Source organism: Hippocampus zosterae, chromosome 5, assembly GCF_025434085.1.
Source record: "Hippocampus zosterae strain Florida chromosome 5, ASM2543408v3, whole genome shotgun sequence".
NCBI classification, from domain to species: domain Eukaryota; kingdom Metazoa; phylum Chordata; class Actinopteri; order Syngnathiformes; family Syngnathidae; genus Hippocampus; species Hippocampus zosterae.
Genome location: NC_067455.1, coordinates 22,935,420 through 22,957,806, shown reverse-complemented (window position 1 = coordinate 22,957,806; position 22,387 = coordinate 22,935,420). Strand labels below are relative to the sequence as shown.

The window sequence follows — 22,387 nt, the reverse complement described above, 5'->3', positions numbered from 1 at the left end:
AAAGACAACTGTGTACAAATTCTAATGAAACCATCAAATATCGGTCGACTCATGGAATAAAGGTCTCCAAGAATTGCGGCATTAAAGCTCCTAGTGTAGTTCTAGAGCAGGGGTGCCCAGACTTTTTTTTGACTGAATATCTACTTTTCAATCAACCAACCTCACGCGATTGACCCGTTACCGCACACGCCATGATGAGGAACAGCCTGACGCAGAGGCATGCGAGGCACTTTCTACCGCCTTTATTACCGATTCGTCTTACTGTTTATTGTGTATGTTAAATCGCTCCATGTACAGCACTTTGTATGCAGCGATGGCTGTTTGAAAGTGCTCTATAAATACTGTTGACTTGACTTGACTTTGGCAGCCTGTTAACTATCATAGCTCACGTGTACCGTTTCAAAATGCTCCCCTCTGCCCTCCAGATTCCTATTCTTTGCCCGTGCCCTCGGTGAATTGTACACGAAACAATCTCTTAATGAGAATAATAACGATAAAAGATCCAGCGCAACAGCTCCCTAACAACTTCGGTGGCGCAGGTCACGCACCACCGTAGGTTAAAGATTTACCTGCTTTATTTTTTAAATGCTTTTTGTGAAAATTAGACTGAGAAGATGGTTAGGGTGCAATGTACATTAACAAAAAAAAACATACAGTATATTACTAACATGCACAGACACACAAATGGTTATTCTTTTTTTTTCTCTGCACCCTTTGCGATCGACTTGGGACCAGTTCCCGAGCTACCGGTCAATCACGATCGACGTAAAGGGCGCCACTGTTCGAGAGTAGTGGCTCTTAATCTGGGTTCGTTCGAACCCCAGGGGTTCGGTGAATCAGTCTCAAGGGTTCGACGGAGCCTCTGTCATGGAGTGTAAGACACACGCAACTCAACATTTTAATTAGTTATGACACAGCCGCTTGGCCATCACTGGCTGCAGATGATCACATGACATTGCTTGTCCAATCAGTGCAGTGGAAAATTTAGTTCGCTTTGTAGTCTCCTGTGACTGTTGTGATAGTACATCGAACAATAAAAAAACAAAACACTTATCTCTTGAAATTCCAATTACTTTTTTCTGTTTTTAATAAATGTGGGTTTTTTTTATATCTTGAATTTGTAAAAAAAAAAAAAAACTTTTCACTCATGAAGGTTTTGGTACCTCTAAAAGGGTTTAAGAATTATCTTTCAGAATTGGAAGTTGTAACAGTAGTGAAGATCAAAATAATAGGGCAGCTGAAATTCATCCATCCATCCATTTTCCGAACCGCATGATCCTCACTAGGGCCGCGGGGGGGGGGGGGGGGGGGGGGGGGGGGGGGGGGGGGGTGGTGCTGGAGCCTATTCCAGCCGTCTTCGGGCAGTAGGCTGGGGATACCCTGAATCAGTTGCCAGCCAATCGCAGGGCCAGGTGAAATTCAGTTTACGTGTAAAGTACATGGCATATTTTGAGTTCATACTAGAATATCACCCGGAAGCCAAATATTCCCAATGCATTGTGAGTTATCGAGATAAATAACCACTCACAACTATAGTCTTCAATGAACCAAACAAGCAAAAATTTGAATGTGGGGGGTGGAAGCCGGAATACCTGGAGAAATCGTACACAGGGCCCAAGCTCAGATTCATAACCAGGACCAGTACCGTACAAGCAATCTCACAGTCATGTCTCATAAAATTGTTGTTGCGTAACCAGACATGGAAATCAATCTCTCAAGTTTTAATGCATTAAGATCAAGACCACTATTGCGTATTGATTCAGTTAGAGCAGATTTAAAGTAGAAAATGAAAATGCAGGCAGTATTTCTTTGAAGCCAACAACAAGCCAGAATACGCTCAGACGCTTGAACATGAAACTTAAGCAGCGGAAAACATGTTCATTCTGCTTTTCAAACCAGCGTTATCATACAGAAGTGACAGTTGAATCTCTAGCAATGCTTGCAGAATTGAAGCGTGAGGATGCAATAAGACAAAATAATCATCCCTTTAAAACTTGAGTACAAGTAAAAAAAATTGATTCTAAGGCAGTCAATGCAGATTTGATCTTACATTTAAAATAAATTGCCATTTGAACTTGTTGGAACCGATTTTACACGAACAACCGGAATTAACTAAGCCCTCCCTCCCCCACACAGTGTAAGTTGAGAAGACAAAATGGGGAAAGGCGAAAGCGGGCGAAACATGTTCATAATTCACAGCTGAACAAGATTCACACTTGAAACGGCTTTAGTCGTTTAATCGCTATTCATGTATCTCCCCAACGTACGTTCAGTCAAAAATAATCCCAAGTTTTGTATTTCCGTCATAATGAACCATCGGTTGATGTGGAATGACCTGAAAAGGCAGTATGGTGTGATCAGACAGACTATATGTTTCAACATTAATAGGACAGAAAGAACATTCTGCACTGTTATTGCCTCGGGTACTGATGCAGGAGCACACCAGCTGATTCAAAAAGATACAAGTTAGTGCATTCTATCATTCATTGGCCTAATGCAGTTTTGTCTTGGTCTGCACATGTGGCTCTTTGTGGCAAGCGTGTAGCTTCGTCACCAGCAGCGAGGCCAAAATTGCACTCCTGCAATCCCTTCCCTCTCACTTCTCTTCAAGAACATTGTCTGTGACTCCTTTTAGATGCAGGATGCAGACGCAGCAAAAGAAAATTATGAGCTGGAGATGAAGTGTCCGAGCACAAGAAAGCTTTATAGTAATGCAAGTTCCATTAAAAAAAAAAATCATACTGAGCAGAAAGCAGGTTCATTTTCCCTCCAAAATAGGATTGATTTTCAGCAAATAAACACCTATTTTACATGTTGAGCTTTAGAGAACACAAACATTCTATGTCCTGGGCAGAAATCTAAAAAAAAAAGTAAAACATGCCCTTCCAAGAAAACTGTACAAACTTTTTTTAAGCAATACAGAAAAATATTTACAAGGATACATCTAAAAAAAAAAAATAGTCCAGCTTTGGCACTCATCAACATGAGCATCTGCACCACATGTCGGGTGACATGCATGCGGACATCCAATCTGCTTCGTGACCACCATCGGCACGGCGATACAACCTTGCTTCCACTTTTGGCATCTTGTACGTGACCTTCTTTGTGACACTTGAGTGTGGATTCACATAATCTAGAACAGAAATGAGACAAAAAAGGAAGTGAGCCTGTATGCCAACAAGGAAATGTGTGTATTTAATCACCCTCAAAAGAATCGCTGTACAGTAATTTGGATCCATTATTCATCATAAATTCACAATTAATCAAGTCACTTCCCAGGTCCCACTAATAGCAATTACAGCTACTGTTTTCTTGATATCATGATCTACAGTCAACAATCGGCCACGTTGAGATTTTCCCACAAATAACATTTGAGGCATGAAGTCAAAGAACCAAATGTAGCAGGTTGAACAGTGAATTGCCAGAAAAACATGTAGCAGTAGAACAAATATCCTCTTCGACGGTGATTGTCACTGAAACACTGACACCATAGGCAACATCTCATCATTAACTGAAATGGCAGTGCTGCCTCGCTCCAATAATTGTATGGTGTGTGTGTGTGTGTGTGTGTTTGCTGTGTGTGTTATGTGCACGCACGTGCTAATGATGGCATCATGCTACTCACATCACGCTATGGCATCAAACTGTCCATTCAAAGGACCAATTGCAGTTAATTTTACACAAATAAGTTCCTCGGTGGATGAGGGTGCAGCTGCGGCATTTTAAAGACCCAGTCCACCATTCAGGGCCACAGCCAATCACAAACAGTTATTTCTGTTGCTGGCCGTCCAAGGATGAAGTCCTCTCTGTGTGAAATCTGGTGAAAAGTAGGAAAACGCTGCAGCCAAGATGGCAGCAGTCACTTCTTGTTTAAAAACACGTGAAGCAGCATAACATAGTGCATGCAGTTGTGTACTTCTTCAACAAGAATTAGGTGACGTTTAGGAACTTGACCCCCCCCCCCCCCCCCCCACGGTTACTCAAACATTTTGAGTCTTTTCATATGTAGGGCGCACACCGCATTATAAGGTACATGAAACAGAAGCTACACTAGTGGCTGCGGTTGTGTTATGCATCCACTAGATGGAGCTAGCTAAAGGGAATACAATACAGCTTTATTTAGAGCAGGCATGTCCAAAGTCCGGCCCGGGGGCCAAATCCGGCCCGCGGTCGAATTTCATCCGGCCCTCGGCCCCTGTCATAAAATCAGTGCCGTCTGGCCCGCAGGTTGGGCGCAATGGAACACGTGTTGCATTGACTGAGGTCTCGTAGACTGGTGAGTGATGTTTCATAGAGTACTGCTTCCCTCTAGTGGCTAAATGAGTAATAGCATTCACTAAATGAGTAATAGCATTTAGACACTAGAGGGCATCACTCACGAGTTAACAAGACATCACTCCGTGTTTATATTGACTGATACGTCATATTTCAAATGATCCTTGCAGTTGTGGATATGTGTATTGCTTGTTCATTTCCCTGTTGTTCGAGTCAAAGGTTTTGTGACTATTGAAAAGTCATGGTGATACATCTTATGTTTCAAATCAATCAATTTGCACTCAGGAGACTTCTGTTTAAGAAAAAGTCAAGTGAATAAGCAGTTGCATGTGATATACCTGTTTGAAATGAACCAAAAGAAATTCTTAAGATTGTTGAAATTAAAATAAAAATGGAAATGTGAAACGGACTGGCTTACTAAAATTTGCTGAACAATATTGTTGTTCAATGTAAAGAATGTCAGCCAAGGTCGGCCCCCCGACATTTTACCACATAAAATCTGGCCCCCTTGGCAAAAAGTTTGGACACCCCTGATTTAGAGCTTTCACAATTGCTTCAACTGTAACAAAGCACTTTATAGAACATTTAAAATACTACGTCCAATAAATCAGGATATTGATCCATATATAAGGCGCATCAGATTATGAAGGCACACTGTCAGTTTTTGAGAAATTTGAATGCTTTTAGGTGCGCTTTATGTTGCAGACAATACGGTAACTGTATTCCGTTACAGTAACAGAAAAAAAAGACACAATCAGATTACACATACATGCATTAAAATTGGTGATTATTTCTCTACTGCAAAGTTATGCCATTGGCCCGGTCATTTATTTGAGGCCCGAGCCCAACAAATGGCTAAATTACCACAATTGGTTTAGCTCACATAGGTTGCCTGACTCCACTCATTTAGCCATTGCCAGCAAACCGAAGGCGGGGGAAAATTATGTGATGTGTGATGCGTCTTCCAAACGCGGCCAGTTCGAAAGCAGGCAACATGGAAGAAATCAGGAACAGGTGTGCACTGTTTGGAACATACTCACTAAAGGGCCGATTCATCTGAAATAACATTTACAAATAAAAGGTGATCTGTCGCGAGGACTGCTAGGTACGCACCGCAAATGTAATTCAAGCGTTATCCTCTCGTCACAAACCACATACACAATAAAGACGGCTAAACTTGTAACTGGGAAGAAAGTGTTTTTTTTTTTGTTTTGTGTTTTTTTTGGGGGGGGGGGGTAGTTGACATCATACATCATCATGATTGCATCATAATTACAGTGCATTTATGGCGATTATAGTTAGTAAGGTACTGTGCTGTATGTCTCCAGATATGCTATTGGTGCTAACAAATTCCAAGATCAGCAGTCATAAAATAGGATACATGAGGTTACATATTAAATCAGTAGACTCAAAACTGCTTTGTTTTAGCTTCTTTGGGAACTTGGCCCAAAATGAATATTATCGGAATAAGGCAATTCTAACCATGCAGAATCTGGCCAAGATCTTTTGGGAAATTGTTGGAGAGTATCTGTGGTTCTTCTCTCCATTGTATTTACTACAACAAATGCATGTGCATAAACGGAAAACACATTTTTGTAGGGGAGGTAATAGTACTGCAATAAATGCTTCTTCGTTACGTTATACACAGGGGCATAATTGTGGGTACTCCTCTATCAGTGAAAGATAAACCCACAATGCAGGCATTGCTTTTGAATTCCCATTTTATGAGTTTTTTTAAAATATACTTTTCAACTGCAATTCAAAATCACTGTCTGATTTTTCACTTGTTAATTTTCATTGCATCTTTATTAATTACTTTATTTCTGTGACCACTGAGGTTTTTTTGAGGGTTTTTTTTGCTTTCATTAACAGAGGGGTACTAACAATTAAGTACATGTATGTGTATGATATTGGAACGGCTGTTTATTTTCATTTTGTAAAAAATGCCAATATGTCATACAGTAATCCCTTGTTTATCGCGGGCGTTACGTTCCAAAAAGAACATGTGATAAGTGAAATCCGTGAAGTGCGATTTATTTTTAAAAAAGCAAAAAAATGTGAGAGGGAAGAAATTTCGATGTGCTGTATGTTGCACATACAGCACATTTGACAAAGTTGTACTTGGTACTTGATAGTCAGCTTTATTTTTTACAGTTATTATACAATACTGAACTATGTCTCCAATGCAGAGGTGATTGCTCTAAGACTGCAAGGGAAGCTCAGCTTCCCCTAAAATATCAAAAAGTAAGTGATCAAATACAGTATATGGGTGTACTGTACGTACAATTGTGTGGACATGTCATTGACAAAATATGCGCTACAACGCGCTCAACTTTTGTTTTGAATCAGCTTCTTATTACTGGTTACGATGCGACTCTCTTCTCATTAATTCCCGCAGCTTCACTGTGCTTTAAACTGTGTGGACGCTGAGCGTCGACCGCGCTGTACGTTGAGAGAGTTCAATATAGGTTGTCCCAATTCATTGAAACGAGACGAGTCATTGAATAAATGCTGGTTTTGTCCCGCCCATTGGACGCTCAGCGTCTCTGAGAGTCTATTGGACAGCGGGGGTTTATAGGCTGGCCCGGAAACTCGGCTTTCTGCATGATGATTGGATGATCTGTCTGAGGCTGAATCTCTTTTTGATAGACAGCGAAATGAGCCAATCACCGATCTTATGGTTAAGGCATCCTTTTCATTTTTTTGAAAAGGAACGGAGAGTAGAATCCACGCCTAAATAAACAGACACATTTTATGATGTAGGCCGAAATTGAGCTTCCCCTCCTTGACAGACCAGCATCTGACAAGGATACAATGAAAACAAAGACCAAAAATTTGCAAAGGCAAATTTGGCAAGCTGTACAGAGACGAGGTCCGGAGACTGTTCACGTTGGTCAGTCCCTTAGCCAATCAGGATGCAGAACACAATTCACTGTTTAAGAAAAGCATTTAAAAAAATCCGTGAGACAGCAAAGGTGAACCGCGTTATAGCGAGGGATTACTTTATTTCCTCAAGCCATTCTCTGGATGGCTTGTCGCGAACGTCCAACACTCAGATTCAAGCGGTGACTGAGCTCAACCGCAATATTGTTGCGACTTTGCGGTTTTTGGAGCGACTCCGCGTGATTGGAAATACCATCGAGACGTTGGAATTCACGCTGCGAAAGATTTTTTCGGATCTGAATGATTGGCGCCAGTGAGAGATACAGACCAAGGACTCAAGGATGTCTGGAATTGTTGGCGGCCGTCTTTCCAAAACAAACAACGCTATTTGGCCTTTCCCCTGGATGGAAATACGCATGGACTCTAGGGCCCCCACCACCACCCCCCCTCTCCTTCTCGGCCATGGACTGATAAGCCGGGACTGTCTTCATGACGAGCAGACCTCGACGAAGCAGCTATGACCTGTACACGCATACACATACACGACTGGACAAGCACACGCGCATACACATCCTTATCATCGTCTTCATCGCACCAATTCTTTTTCCCCCCGTGACATGGTTCGATAATGCGGAGCGCAACGGCGGACCGAGCAGCTGGTCATTGTTCGGCCGCGTCGCGGTTAAACCCCCCCTTCCCATTCATCCTCCCCCTTATACATATTATGTCTTGTGACTTGTTGTAACTGCCATATGCTTATTCATGTGCTAAGATCTTTTTTTATCCTGGACTTAAATTTTCCTCCGAAGAGGATAGTTTGAGCGTGTTTTTTTTTCCCCTCTCGCTACCCAGCGTTTTTCCTTTCTGAATTCTGATTGTAATTTCCCCATTGCGGGACAAATAAAGGATATCTTAATCTTAATGTCCCATCAGTGGAGCAAAAGAAGCTGTTAGGAAACAACGCTAATACTCTGTAATGGTGTTCAACAAAAAAATGTATGTTTTTTGCCCATGAAAAGGAACCAAACTTGGCATTTATTGGAAAAAATATTGTGGAAAACAAAAAAATAATCAACCTAACACAAATTTCCCAAACTTCATTTGGTATTTCAAGTCAATTTAGAAACGTAATAATGCCAATTTACTGACCTTCAGCCAGTGACCCTCCCTGGTTGCTCCATGGTCAAAACATCAGTATCTGCTGCCAGTCGCTGTCTTTGTAATCCTCCCTCACTCTCTTTGTCCACAGCAACAGTCACTTGAATCCACCTACCAAAAACATAAGACACCATTTTTAACACAGCCAGACGCATGATGCTTTTTAAATTCTGGAATATTTAGTATGCATGAAACTAAGTTATTCAATCATAAATACTGTATGACTCGTACATCCATAGACAGAACTTTAGATACAAACAGTGCCAACTAACAGTAGTATTATTTAAACAGGAAGAAATACTGTATTGATATTTGCAAGTGGAGATCATTTGAATCGTGTGAATTTAGAGACTTCTTCAGGCATTCAGGATTTTTTTTTTCAAACATAAGACACCCACCTCCCCTTTTCAGCAATGCTAGAGCTGGTCTGGTCCAGCCTAGCCTGGCTCAGGTCCGACACATTGTGAGTTAGTTTTTCAGTCAACCACTGTACTGTGTCTGAATTAGGCAGCTTGGAGTTCTCCAAAGATGCTGCCGCTGTTTTCTTCTCGCCAACGTCCTCAACTACACCAAAATGTGTGGGATTAAACGTGAAAACTCAACAAAGCGGGACAGAATTATCACAGTAACATACCTTTTGCTTCCAGTGATACACCATGGTGTTGTTTGTCAAAACTTTCTCCGTTCAGCTCTTGTCCAGATTTCTGCTGATCTTTTTGGCTCTGGTAAGCTTCCAACCAGGCCAGGATCTCACCATTCTTCAATGCCGAGCGATGTTCCTTAAACCAGCGGACAATGTCAGTGCGGCCCATGCTTGTTTGCGCTTCCAGCTGACTGTACTCCTCAGGTGTTGGCCACTGGGTCCGACAGAACATCTGCCAAGACAGGTCAGAGGAGCAAAAGCAAAATATTACATATAAGACAGCTATTTAATTTGATTTACTCCTCAACGATATCCAGAATAAATCTATGCTGCGCTCTCACAAAACTGCACTCTTGTACATGCAAATAACCAGTAGGTGGCAGAATTAAATCTACCACCAGGACAATGTGACTTAAAAGTGAAATTATAGCAACCAGTTTTTCACATTGCACTTAGGGGTCAGTGCCTGCTGGTGTTGATACTTTAATTGAAAAAATGTTCAATTTGGGCCACAGGACACTGTGACAACAACTTGGCACATCCAATAGGAGAGATGTTTGGGGAGCGATTTTGGCCGATATTGCCAAAGATGTACTGCATAACGAAAACAGCAGAGAGAACAAGAAGGACAAGGTTAATAATGCAGTGTCTCAGTGTCCCAAGCTCTGGGACAAGAGGAATGTTACACTGTGACATAGTGAAGGTGCGACACCAATGGACCCGTTTTTATCCGTATCAGGGGGCGGCCATTATGCCGTTGACTGAAAATGACATCACAGTTGCGCAGGCCTCAGGCAATCAACAATCCTGGCTACGCCTCAGAAAACAGGTGGCTGGTGATTGGTCATTACCTGAGCAACTATGATGTCATTTTCAGTCGACAGCAAGTGGCAAAATGGCCGCCCGTGAGATGTGTAAAAACAGGTGGATTTTGCTGCTTAACTCATATTCTATAGTTCGCGATTTTAGTCAGAATGCCTTGTTTAGATTCGTGGGGGTGCATGGAACATTTCGTAAAGAACATTTTTGGGTTGGCTTCCCCTTTAAATGTTAATATCAGACAGGCTCTAGAAAGAACCCGCATGAGACACTCTACCCATTACTTCAAGTGAGACAAGAACAAGAACCTCCTCTTAGTGAATGTGTGAGTGTATCTACCGCAACCATTGTTTAATTGCTGACCTGAGCATGTGTTATGCGTTATTGCATATAATTATGCGGGACACAAAGATTTTCACAACACAACTTTGTCACTCTTGATAATGCAGTTGTTGTTATATTATTGGAATCTGTTGCCCAAATGCCATCACATAATGCCAACAATTATTACAATTAAATCTAATTAGTCACACCATAACCTGTAAAAAAACAAAACAAAAAGAAAACCTGACAAATAATCTACCTGTATGCAGTTGTCACTGGGTGGTACCACCGCACTACGGTTCACTTACATTACGAAATGTCCTTCCATACTTAATTTTTCCATACTTATTTGTCATGTCCTTGTTTATGATAATACTAATGCAGCGTGTTATACCGGAGACAAATTCCTTGTGTGGTCTACATACTTGGCCAATAAAGATGATTCTTATTAGTATTTGTTAGTAAGTATTTCTTGACAAAACTCAGTTATGATTAGCAGTTAATCTAAAAAGGAAATGTTATCACTTTGTGACAGCTCAAGGCGTGACGTTTCGACAAAGTCAGCGTATCAATTATTACCTCTCGCAGAAGGGTGAGTGAGCCACTTGGAATGGGAGCGGGGCTTGTCGACAGAGAGAGGATGGGAGGATGTGGAGAAGAAGAGGAGGATGAATTTAGGATGGGAGGTGATGCAGAGGCAGACAAGGTTGGGGGATGAGGGGAGGAGGCTGCGAGCACAGGAGGGGAGCTTGAAGAGGATGAAGAAGAGAGGAATGGTGGGAGTGCTGATGATTGGAGCAGTTTTCCATCCTGCTCGCAATGTGAGGAACCATTGAGCAACACTCCTGGCCTGTCGCCTTTGTCATCTGTTGTCTTGGACGTCACGCTGAGCAAGGCCTTCTCCATGTTGTCCCTCAGCGCCCTGCGCTCAGAAAACCAGCAGTCCACTTCAGTCTTGGACAGCCTGGTCTCCTGGGCCAGTTGGTCTAGAGCAGAACGGAGTTCGAAGAGTCAGGTGAGCTGCTACCACTAAAAACCAGCACTATTGTCTCAACGACCTCTTCCGTGTGTTGGGAGTCAAGAGAGTCACTGTGAGGAAAAAGCATGAATGCTCACACCCGTCTGTTCTTAAATATCCACAAAATGCCATTATATCGAATGAACATTCATAGACACAGTAATGACGTGCCAGTGACGTCATTCCTATGCGATCTGATGATCGCTGTAATGTGATCCAGTACTATAACCGGTGCATAAGTCTTTCATGAAAGTCTCTCTTTGGCATTTCATCTCTGTGACAGCAGTTTGCAGAAATCCACAACAATCCTGGATAGAATTTCATCTTAAATTGGTAAGTCAAATAAACAGCACAAAAAATAAGGAAATACTCTGTTTGGCAGCTTATTTCGTTGTTCGAACAATGTTTTAGCAATCTATCTTTTCCCATTGGAAAGCCTGTTTATGTCCTTTTTAAAAGGGACCATATTTGGAAGGAACATCTATTTGTGGGAAACGCAGAGCAGAGAATTTGGGTTGTATCCAAAAATGTTTTATCTTGTCTGCCAATGCCAAACAGCTTATTTTGCTGTTGTCTATGTTTGGCATTCAGTGGACTGGATGTTTGAGGATTATACATTTGAGAATTGATTTTGTTTAAGACCAGAAGCCTCAGTAATCATACATATCCACAGCATCTTAGCACCTGCTCCTAATACTGGTCACACACAGTTCATTCTTCAGCCAGCTTTTGTCTTAAGTCACCCAAAGAGTTGTGTTGTGAACAGCACACCCAAGCTGATCCTTCAAGTTTTCAATAGAGGTCAGGCCATTCCATCCACCGAAAGACGTTACTATGTCGGTGCAACAATTAACATAGCATTCTCAGCGCACAATTAGGCCCGGCGATCCAACTGCCATAGGCAGAATCTGAACATAACTCAGGGGTATGGAATTCCGGTTTCTGGAGAGCCATATCCTGCCTATTTTCGAACCCTCTCTACTCCAGCACACCTGATTCAATTGCTCATGATGGTTTCAGGCCTCGATAGAGCTTGCTGATGAGCTGTTCATGTGTGTTCATGAATCAGATGTGCTGGAATAGGGAGGGATCTAAAACAGGCAGGATCTGGCTCTCCAGAAACCGGAGTTCCATACTCCTGCTCTAAACACAGCATTCCTCCATATATTCAGGTTCCAACACACGTGTTGCCGACACCAGCGCAAACAGGCCCGCCAGTTAGGGGCACTCATGGCAAAGCGCCAGGTCGCCCCCACGAGATCAAGAATTGGGTGATCCAAGCCGATCCAAGTAATAGGTAACCACTGCAGCTCGCATGTAGACAGTGCCTGTTTTGAGTGGTAACAACGGAATACAACCCAGATTTGTGGTGGGTGCAGTTTGTTCTGGATCGTCGGCGAGCCAGAGTCGTGAAAATCTGAACTGTGAATCTGAAAGAACAGGTAACTAAGGCCCAGTACACACAAAGAAAATCTGGCTATTTTTGTCCTGATTTTGTCCTTTTACAATCAATGATGTCAAACGTCATACTATCTTATGTCTAATAAGATTTTCGTATAAGATAATTTTGCTGTCTGAGGTGTGTAAATACAAGTTTCTTACAAACTTGGAATGCCTTGGGAGGAGGGGAGGGGGTGGATCGGGGGTTCAGCTACATTAGCCAGAGCCCGCCTGGAAATACACCGGTCGTTCGGGAAAAGTACGAAACTATGTTCCCCAAATTCACGATGGTCGGCCCGCCCCCGATTCCCTGGGGAAAAAAATCTGATTTATCCTCTAAAGCAGGGTGACCAACCCGCGGTTCGCGAGCCGCATGCAGCTCTTTGGCTGGTTCAATGCGGCGCCCGGGCTTTCACATCACAAGCGTTGAAAACGCCTCCGCGGTGGCGCTGCTATTCAAAAAACGGCGCTGTGAACAGCAGAATTTACAATGTCAGCCTATCATCAATCCCGTTACTTGATTGACATACAAGCCAACCAGTCAGATGACAATTGAATCACCGCTCATGCGCAAACAACGGTACTAAGCGCTAGGCTAGTCAGCTAATTACGTCTGATTTTAAGACAGAAGTGCCCAATACGTCAATTGCGATCCACCGGGAGCCAGCGGACTGATCCCAAGTCGACCCGCGAGGGTTGGGAGGAAGAAATGGGGGAGGGGGGAGAAAGACTCTGTGTGTTTCAATTTCATTCATGTTTGGTGACGTTCCGGCTGTTTTGGCGTGCGTGCGTGCATCTGCGCACGTGTGCGTGGTTGGGCGTCCGCGTGCGTGCGTGTGTATATGCTTGCACATGCGCGATCACGACAATCACGGGAGGTTCGTCGCTTTGAAAGTCGATCTTCGGTGAAATATGTAGCAAGCTGATCCAAGTAATAAGTAACCACTGCAGCTCGCATGCAGACAGTGCCTGTTTTGAGTGGTAACAACGGAATAGAAGCCAGATTTGAAGAGGATTGTTCAAGAACAGAAATGCCAGAAGTCCCTCCACGAAGCCGCTAAACGACATGCTGAGTAAGAGAAAATTTTTATTATATCTTCGTTTGTGGACTTGGTTGAACTGAGTTTGTGTAAGTGAGACAGTGCACACAATATTCATTGTTGAAAATGACTGGCCTGTGGCCCTTAGTTTCTGACTGGTTGGCCACCCCTGCTCTAAAGTCATGTTTGTTTGGCAAAAGTCTTGGCATTTTAAAATCTAAACTTTGCATTTTTATTTTCAACCCCTCACCAGAGTTTTTATTCCTTAGCTAAGTCATCATGTTTATTCAATCATTTACTCTCTTCCCCAGCCCCACGCGAAAAGTCTGACAGCAAATTTGTACCAATCTCAGCGTCCGTTGGAGCGACGCTTCTCTGGAAACTCTCCTCAAGTGCCTTCAGTTGCTCTGAGGACTTCCCTTTCACTCGCTCCAGCAGGGGGAAGTGGCTCGGGACCGCTCTCCTAACGGGTCCATCTTTAGGTACTGGAGTCACCTCAGCTTTCACCAACACTGGGGGTGGATGAACACCTTCAATGAGACAGAGAGAAAAATGTATTTATGTTACCCAGAAATTGAAATGGAGAACAACAGTAGAAATATAGATCAGAGATGACCTCAATGTATCCCACTCTTTATCATGCTGAAATTCCACATGAAGCGCAAACACAAGTAGAAGTCGCGCTGAAGTTGTAAAAGGTTCATCAAGGTTTCCTTTTTTTTTTTGTATAAATCATGACCTGCGTTCGCCAAACATGTTCGCATGTATGCAGATTTGATTACAAATGCAATTAGTTTTGAGTAACATTCAGTTAAGAAAGGAAAAATGCATATTTAAATTGACATCAAGTTCTTAAATAACATGTTTTTTGACTGTTAAATTCAAAGGAGTGCTCACAAACTGCAGTTTTTCAAAATGCCAAATCCACATTGGAACATTTGTGAATTTTGAGGCAAGAGAAATTATTGTGCGATGCATTTACTGCTCATAACAGTTTAACAGCCATGTAGCATATATGAGACATCTTGGAGTTCACATGGCACTTTTTGTTTTTTTAATTGTTTGATGTCCTTTCATCAGGTTTGCAAGACAATTTCGGCTGGAAATGACCAGGCTGCCCTTTTTCAAGAATAGGGTCAAAAAACAATTTATCATGAATATTCAAACTATAAATAAGCTGTCCTCCCAAGCCTTCCTCCCACAGAGCCCCCGCTGCCTCATTGGCAAGAGTCGCCTGGAGATGGAGGTAGTGGCTCCGTGAGCACACACCCGTGCCCGCCTTCTCCGCAGCCAGAATTTTCAATGCTTAATGGCTGCACAAGTTATGTACGCACTAAAAACGCATTAGCTTGTGTTGTGCCACATGTACCGGAGAGCAAGTGGGACCACAGATAGATACTATAATTTCTTAATAAAGACCTCGTGAGTGATTGAACGCGAGACTGAGTGAATGTGTATAAATGTGGGACTAATGATATTGCTTGCGTGGTTCAAATTAAAATTGGCTCCAACCAACCGCTGTTAACAAGTAGTATTTACCAGGTACGCCAATATCCTCGCTCATCATTCTCCAAGCTGGCTCGTTTTTGGGTGCTCTCCCGGTATCGGTAGCAGACCTTTACAAAACGTTTCTGAACCATAAACAGCAACGATCATTTCTCCGTTACTGTTGTTGAGTGTTGTGAGAGGCGCAGCATATTTTTTCTCGCCAATGATGGATTGTCACGAGGCAGTGTCACATGACTTTAAATCTAGTGGTTGAGTACTTAAATACTAATAGTCAAATCTACGTCACGCCACCGCCTAACAGAGATGCGCTCATTTTGCAGGCCTTTATCTTTCAAATGTTACTGCACGGCAACGACAAACTGAAGAGACTTAAACTATGTCACAGATTCATTTTTAACCTATGTTATGCATAAAACAGAAGAAAATAAATGAATTTTGATGACACGGGACCTTGAAGAGAAATTCATGTATGGTCTGTGAAATTTACATCACACAGTTTTGAGATTGTCGATATATTATATCCATCCATCCATCTTCTTCCACTTATCCAGGATCTCATACTGTTTAGATTGCATCAGCAAATCCTTCCCTGAACTCCGTGTCCAGGCTGGCCCACCAATATTATAGTCCTTTAAAGTCGTTGGTGTTTCCACGGCAACAACAGAGACAATATTCTCCTTGTCCCAAACGAGTGGATCAAAATTATTATGAAGCTGTTCTTTCAGGACTGCACATTGTTGTTTCAAACTAGCGTTTGAGCAGTTGGTCACGCACCCCCCCCACCCCCTGATCACATGCCTTTCTAAAAAAAAAAAAAAAAACAAGTAACCAGCAATGGGGCATTGTGATTTCCAAGGAATGGTGTTGAAGTGATCCTTTGAGAGTGTAAACACTGGCAGGATCGATAGAAATATAATTTTGCAAATTGATATTTATCTGTTTTCTATAATTAGTGGCAGAACATGATCAGTATCTTCAAATAAATCTCAGAATTCTGAATAATTACTATCAAAACATATGATTCAAGATCATTTGAGAATATTTCAGATGTGTAGATCAAACCTGTAGCCTTTTGCATTCATCAGTACCCAAGAAATAGCTCTCTTTTTCAAAAAGGTTGATGACCCCTGCTTTTGGGTTAGATGAAAACCTGCTGGCCTCGGTAATTCATAACTTCAGACGAGGGAAACCAAATACCTTTGAGATTAAGGAGCCTTTGTTCACTGAACCACTTCTTAATCTCGCCTCTGGACAGCCCGGTGGTCTCTATCAGCCTGTAGATCTGTCACATGACAAGATGCACGTGATTATCACAGTCTATATTCATAGCAGTTCACAGTGGTTATTCCATTATTCCAACCTCTTCTTCCTCTGGGAAAGGACACTGCATGTAACTGGACCGCAGCACTGATAGCTGCTCAGCTGTTTTGTTGGGGTCTGCAGTGAAATTTAACACTTTGGGCAAGGCGAGCTTGGATGTGGCAATAGGCGTCGATATGGCTTGAATGATGGAGGGCCGTTTACTCTCGGAGGCAGTTGAGGGTGAGGGCAAGGGTCGTTTGAGCGACTGAGCAACCTGTGGGAGGGAAAAGAAATGGAGGCCAAGACCTCAGATGCTATACATTTTTTGGATTATTTATTTTGAATTGTCCAATATAGATCTTTTCTGCGCACCTGGTTTGCCAACGTGAGTGCCAGTGGTGCACAGGTAACAGTCGAGCCGTTGGCAACGGGAGTCAGCACCAGACTGGTCTGTCCAAGCAGCTGACAAGGGACGGATTGGAGGACTGAAGCCGCAGGCTGCACGCATTTCGAAACTGCGCTCGTTACTGGTGGTGTGTTGGCGGATGACTGAGTGGTAAGATGAGGGGTTACAACGGTGAAAGTCTGAGGTACAGATGAGATTGTTCCATTGAACATCTTCTTTCTTGCTTCCTCTACCTGGTACGGGAAAAATGTTGCATTCATAAATACATCCATTACATTTACCTCCCATCAGAGCGTCTTTGACTCCGACTGTCTCGGGTGGCTGAAAAAGAAATGTGTGTGGGGAGGAAAAAGTACATATCAAGAATAATTTGACCGTTTGTACCTCTTCCGGTGACCAGCTAATGCCCTGTTTGAGCCGCTGAGTTGTAAACCAGACTTTAATTTGCTCCTCCGGATGTTTGGAGACCGCGGTAAGCCAAGAGAGCTCAGCTTGTGTTGGGTACGGGAACTTGTTGAAAGAAGAGATGAGGGTCAGGTTGTCGTCCAGCGATGGATTGTATTTGCTTGTGTTGAGGGGAATCGCAATCTTCGGCACCTGGAATCATAACAACACAAGTCATCCTGCTAATTGCAGTACAGTCAAATATCGACTTTTGAAATCAATGTTTTATACTTCATAAACACCAAATGGCTCTTTGAGTATTAAAGGTTGCCACAGCCCTAAAATTTGAATTTTCGACCCTGGTTCTGGTGCATCCTACCTGGGTGTAGTTTACAGGCCGCTGCAGGGAAGGCATGATGTGCGAAAGGCCGTCTGCTTTGAGAAGAGTTGAGTCTGGGATGATGACTGTCCCGTTGACATTGAGTGCCGTGATTGCTTTCTTCAAGTCGGGGTTCAGTTTACATAACTGAGGCTCCGTCCGTTTATTATCTGAGGACGGGACTTTTTGTTTCCCCAACTTGGCTGCAGTGGTTTTGCTGAGGGAAACAGTGCTCTGCCCCTCTGCTTTACCAGATATGACACTGGAACTATTGTAAATGACTGCATTGCTGCTGCAGCCCTCTATTGTCTGTTCCAAAACTGTCTGATTGTTCATTTTGATGCGTTTGAACTTGAAGTTGTTCTCCCCGGGATGATTCCTATCGTTGTGTTCTGTCAGAGAGTCAAACTTTTTCGTGTTGAAGTTACATACAGCGCACACGTACAGTGGGTTGAGGATGACATTGGGGTGGTTGGCATCCACGTGTTCCTTGAATGTGTTCAGGTTCTGAGTGGAGAAGGTGCAGTACTTGCACTCATAGCCCCTTTGCTGTTTCCGTGTAGACTTGGAACTGTCTGACGACTCAGACACTGGGATGTCAGGTGCTGCTGGGGAGTCAGAGGTCTTCCCGATCAAGTCTTGGTCACCTGATGGATCTGTCTCCATAGCATCTTCCTCAGTGTGGTTCTCTGTTGTCTGGAAGACAAAAACCCGTTTCCCAATTACAAATAACATGGCAAAATATTGCGAAATTAGTGTATCGTGGAAAATAAATGCATTCGTTCAGGGGTGCCCAAACTAACCTCCCGGGATCTACCCTTAGCGGCACGTACGCGCGCGCGCGCACACACACACGCCATGATGAGAAACAGCCTGAAACTGAGACATGCGATGCACTTTTGCAGCCCGTTAACTATCGTAGCTCACACGTACCGTTTTAAAGTGCTTCCCTGGACCCCTAGATTCCTATTCTTTGCCCGTGCCCTCGGTGAATTGTACACGAAGCAAACTCTGAATGAGAATAATGACGATAGAAGACAGAGCGCAACAGCTCTGATCACATGCTGCAATTGCAGACTGCTGAACGCTAACAACTTCCGGTGACGTAATCGCAAGCCACCGTAAATTCAATATTTACTTGCTTTATTTTATTTTTTTAATATTTTGGGGTCAAAATAAGACTGATAAGATGATTAGGGTGCCGCGTACATGAACACAAAAAAATATGTTACTAACATGTACAAAGACACACAAATGGTAGGTTTTTTTTTTTCTCCTCGACACGCTTCGGATCTACTTGGGACCTGTCTTAGATCTATCGGTAGATCAGGATCGACGTAATTGGCACCCCTGCGATTAGTTAATGCAAAATGTATTCTCTCTCACACGCGCGCGTGGACACACACACACACACACACACACACACACACACACACACACACACACACACACACACACACGGAATGAATAAGGGCAGTATTTACATGAAAAACGCAACTTTACTTACATAATTTTTCAGTTAAGAAATTTCTTCCAGAACCAATTAATTTATATGTTTATATTATATTATTATATATATATATACATATACATACACACACACAGTATATATATTTTTTTTGTCTAAAGCAAAGACAAAAAAAAAAATTCTCTCTACTTGTACAGGTAGAATATTGAGATTGAAAGAAATAATGTCTACAAAACATCACAAAAAAGGTGTCAAAGTTTCTCGTAGCAAGGAATTATAGAGCCCAGACAATAATAGGGTACCTCCTCCTCCTCATCCAGTGCCACCATGGTCTCCTGTGGTCGGATCATACAGGGAGTGGAAGCCTTCCGCCGGCTCGACATAATGATGAATAATGAGGGATGGCTCACTACACTTTTGCTTGGCTGGATATGCTGTAAAATAAACTACGACTGGGAAATCAGAGATGCTGGACGACAGCCCAGAGGATGTTCCCTGACTTGTACTGGGACAGGTCCGTTTTTGAGAACAGGAGTGCTGCCGCCGCCTTCTGGGGCACAATGCGTAGCAGAGAACGGAGCAATCGAGGGTGAAGTTCCGGGCTTGTACCACTGCCAGTGTCAGCTCCGCAGCAGTATGACCTCGTGAAAATGCATGACAGGACAGCACCTGGACAAATAAAATAAATATCAGCTTTTACCTTCACAAGGAAATCATATCACCAAATTAACTGCTCCCTGACACAAGTCAAGAGAGACTGATGTATTTATAAATGTGCCTGATAGCTTTATTCAGTTTGGTTTGACATAGCACAAAGCAAAGTTCCCATCAATAGAAAGCCACGTTATAATCAAGCCAGACAGTTCTGTTCATCTCACAATGTTACGGTTTTGGAATGAAAATCCCTGACCTGACTAGCATTTCTTTCAGTGCGCATGGACGGTGTGACGATGGCTGAATTCGTGTCACAAAAGATGTGACATCTACAAGCTTAGTGCATGACATTAATTAATGAAAGAACAGGACTCAGTTTACAAAGGTGAGCAATGAAGCATTTGGCATCATTTTATCTTGGCATGCGACTCGTTTGAGAAAAGGACTTGTCAGCCATTGACAAATTAAGTAACATATCACTGTGGCTTGTACTGGAAAGAAAAAGTGGCAAATTTTAGGTTGCTGAAAACCTTTATTGCTCAATAAAATCGGGGATTAAGGCTCATCCACTGGTTTTCATAATGATCAAAAATGGATCAAACACTTTTATTCAGACATTTCTAGATCCTTCTCCTATTACTTTTTTCATGAACATCATTATAGTACAGTACCATGCTCAATGTGAACACAGAGCCATAGAATAACCAGCACTGCATAGAAAGCAGAGCAACTAAAATTTTAATTAAAAATGAAGACAGACGGGATTAAAAAAACCTTGTACACACACACACACACACACACACACACACACACACACACGTCTATTAACACGCACCAGATGGGAGTCCCATGTTGACTACTGTTGCCAAAACTTGAAATGTGTAGTTTCAGCAAGATACTGCATAGAGACAACTTTTTTTTAGACCAATATCAGTACGAGGACTCAACTCTTCAGTCGTCACCGATACAATACTGTACTGACACTACTTACTTTCCATCCATCCATTATCTGATTCGCTTATCCACACGAGGGTCGCAGGGTGTGCTGGAGCCTATCCCAGCTGTCTTTGGACAGTATGAGGGGGACACCCTGAACTGGTTGCCAGCCAATCGCAGGGCACATGTAGACGAACAATCATCCGCACTTACACTTCATAAAATACATATTTTGTATAAAACACATAATAACATTTTTTAAAAAATCATAAATCACAAAATCATGTGAAAAATAAATCCAGTGACCGGAAAGTCCCAATCAAAATATAGAATACAGTTTCTGATTGCATAACGTCCACCAATGTGTGGGACATACTGATATTGGCTGACCTCGTGAGTACCAATACCTTGAAATAAATATTGATACCTGGTATTGGTAATTGCCCATCCCCAATACTGTATGTGATAAAGATTCATTAGATCATGTGAAATTTGGTGCCTCATTGTCACGAAATATATTTTAAATTTGGCAGTAACTCGAGCAACTTCTGTCTGATCATTGTCATGAATGACATCGCTGCACTGCACAACATGCTAATTGTACCCGACTCGTGAAGAGAATAATGACTGTATGCAATGGACAATGCTTCAAGTAAAGAGAGAAAGAAACAAAGCAGAAGCAGTGGTCAGCTTCGTTTTCTTATTTTGGGACAACATTCGAAAGCAAGAATGAGAAAAGTGAGCAGCAAAGTTTCCCAGGGTAACATTACAGTATAAAAAAAAGCTAGTCAGACACGAAAACATCAATTGATATTCTAGGGTCGCCACACTGACGCGTCATTCTCATATTAACAAGTACAAAGCAAACAGGAGATACCGGAACACCCTCTGAAAATGTGCCAACCACCTTACTTGGGTCTCTGCAATTCTTTACGAGTGAGGAAATTAAGACGGGTCATAAAGTTGATGTAACTTCTGTGACAGAACCTCATGAATAGAAGTTCCCCAAATAAAGTAACTCCTCGAACGACCGACCGAGAAGTCATTAAAATGCAGACTCATTACAATGATGTTGCTATAGCAACAGAGGGCATAGCACGGTAAGTAGTCTCGAAGCTGCAATGACTGTATAGTCACAGTGATAACCTGACCGCATTGTATATTAAAAGTGACGTAGACAAAACAAGATGAAAAATCTCAAGAAAAGGTCAGCTTTGCCATCTGCTTTGAGCAGAAAGTATGTTTCTTCCAGAATTTCAGGATGTTCCGTTCCTTACGGTTTTTGAAGCAAGATGTAAAAGACAGCTAAGGAATTGGAGAATCATTCATCATCTCTCAAAAATATAAACATCTATCCATTATCTGATCTGCTTATCTGAGCAAGGATTGCGGACTTGCTGGAGCCTATCCCAGCTGTCTTCGGGCAGTAGGCGGGGTCCACCCTGAATTGCTTCCTTCATACTTGGATAGATTTCAAAACTATCTATGTTAGGGCCACAAACTAGTTAAACCATAATTAATTGCAGGGTGTCACCTCATTCTGAAATAATGTATTCTTACATTAAGATATCCTTTATTTGTCCCGCAATGGGGAATTTATAATCAGAATTCAGAAAGGAAAAACGCTGGGTAGGGAGACGGAAAAAACATTACTGTCATATTAAAACAAACCTACAAAATCTCAAATCACATTCAATATTTTGCTGCCGTAGGGCCAAAACCTCGTGTCCAAATTTGGTCAATTCCATA

At 42.4% G+C, this 22,387-nt stretch overlaps 1 protein-coding gene across 1 annotated transcript in view; it reads right to left on the bottom strand.

Annotated features, from left to right (window-relative positions):
• Positions 1-1,706: 1,706 nt before the first annotated feature.
• LOC127600254 (zinc fingers and homeoboxes protein 2-like) overlaps positions 1,707-22,387 on the bottom strand; it is a 35,918-nt gene continuing 15,237 nt past the window's right edge. The window contains exons 3-14 of the mRNA XM_052064679.1: positions 19,351-19,717; positions 17,581-18,276; positions 17,202-17,414; positions 16,784-17,050; positions 16,470-16,685; positions 16,307-16,391; positions 13,945-14,130; positions 10,682-11,088; positions 8,951-9,191; positions 8,715-8,880; positions 8,308-8,427; positions 1,707-3,133 (exon numbers count right to left, since the gene is read on the bottom strand). Coding sequence (XP_051920639.1) covers positions 8,310-8,427; positions 8,715-8,880; positions 8,951-9,191; positions 10,682-11,088; positions 13,945-14,130; positions 16,307-16,391; positions 16,470-16,685; positions 16,784-17,050; positions 17,202-17,414; positions 17,581-18,276; positions 19,351-19,431 — 2,676 coding nt within the window. The 5' untranslated portion in view covers positions 19,432-19,717 and the 3' untranslated portion in view covers positions 1,707-3,133; positions 8,308-8,309. The remainder of the gene's footprint in view (positions 3,134-8,307; positions 8,428-8,714; positions 8,881-8,950; positions 9,192-10,681; positions 11,089-13,944; positions 14,131-16,306; positions 16,392-16,469; positions 16,686-16,783; positions 17,051-17,201; positions 17,415-17,580; positions 18,277-19,350; positions 19,718-22,387) is intronic.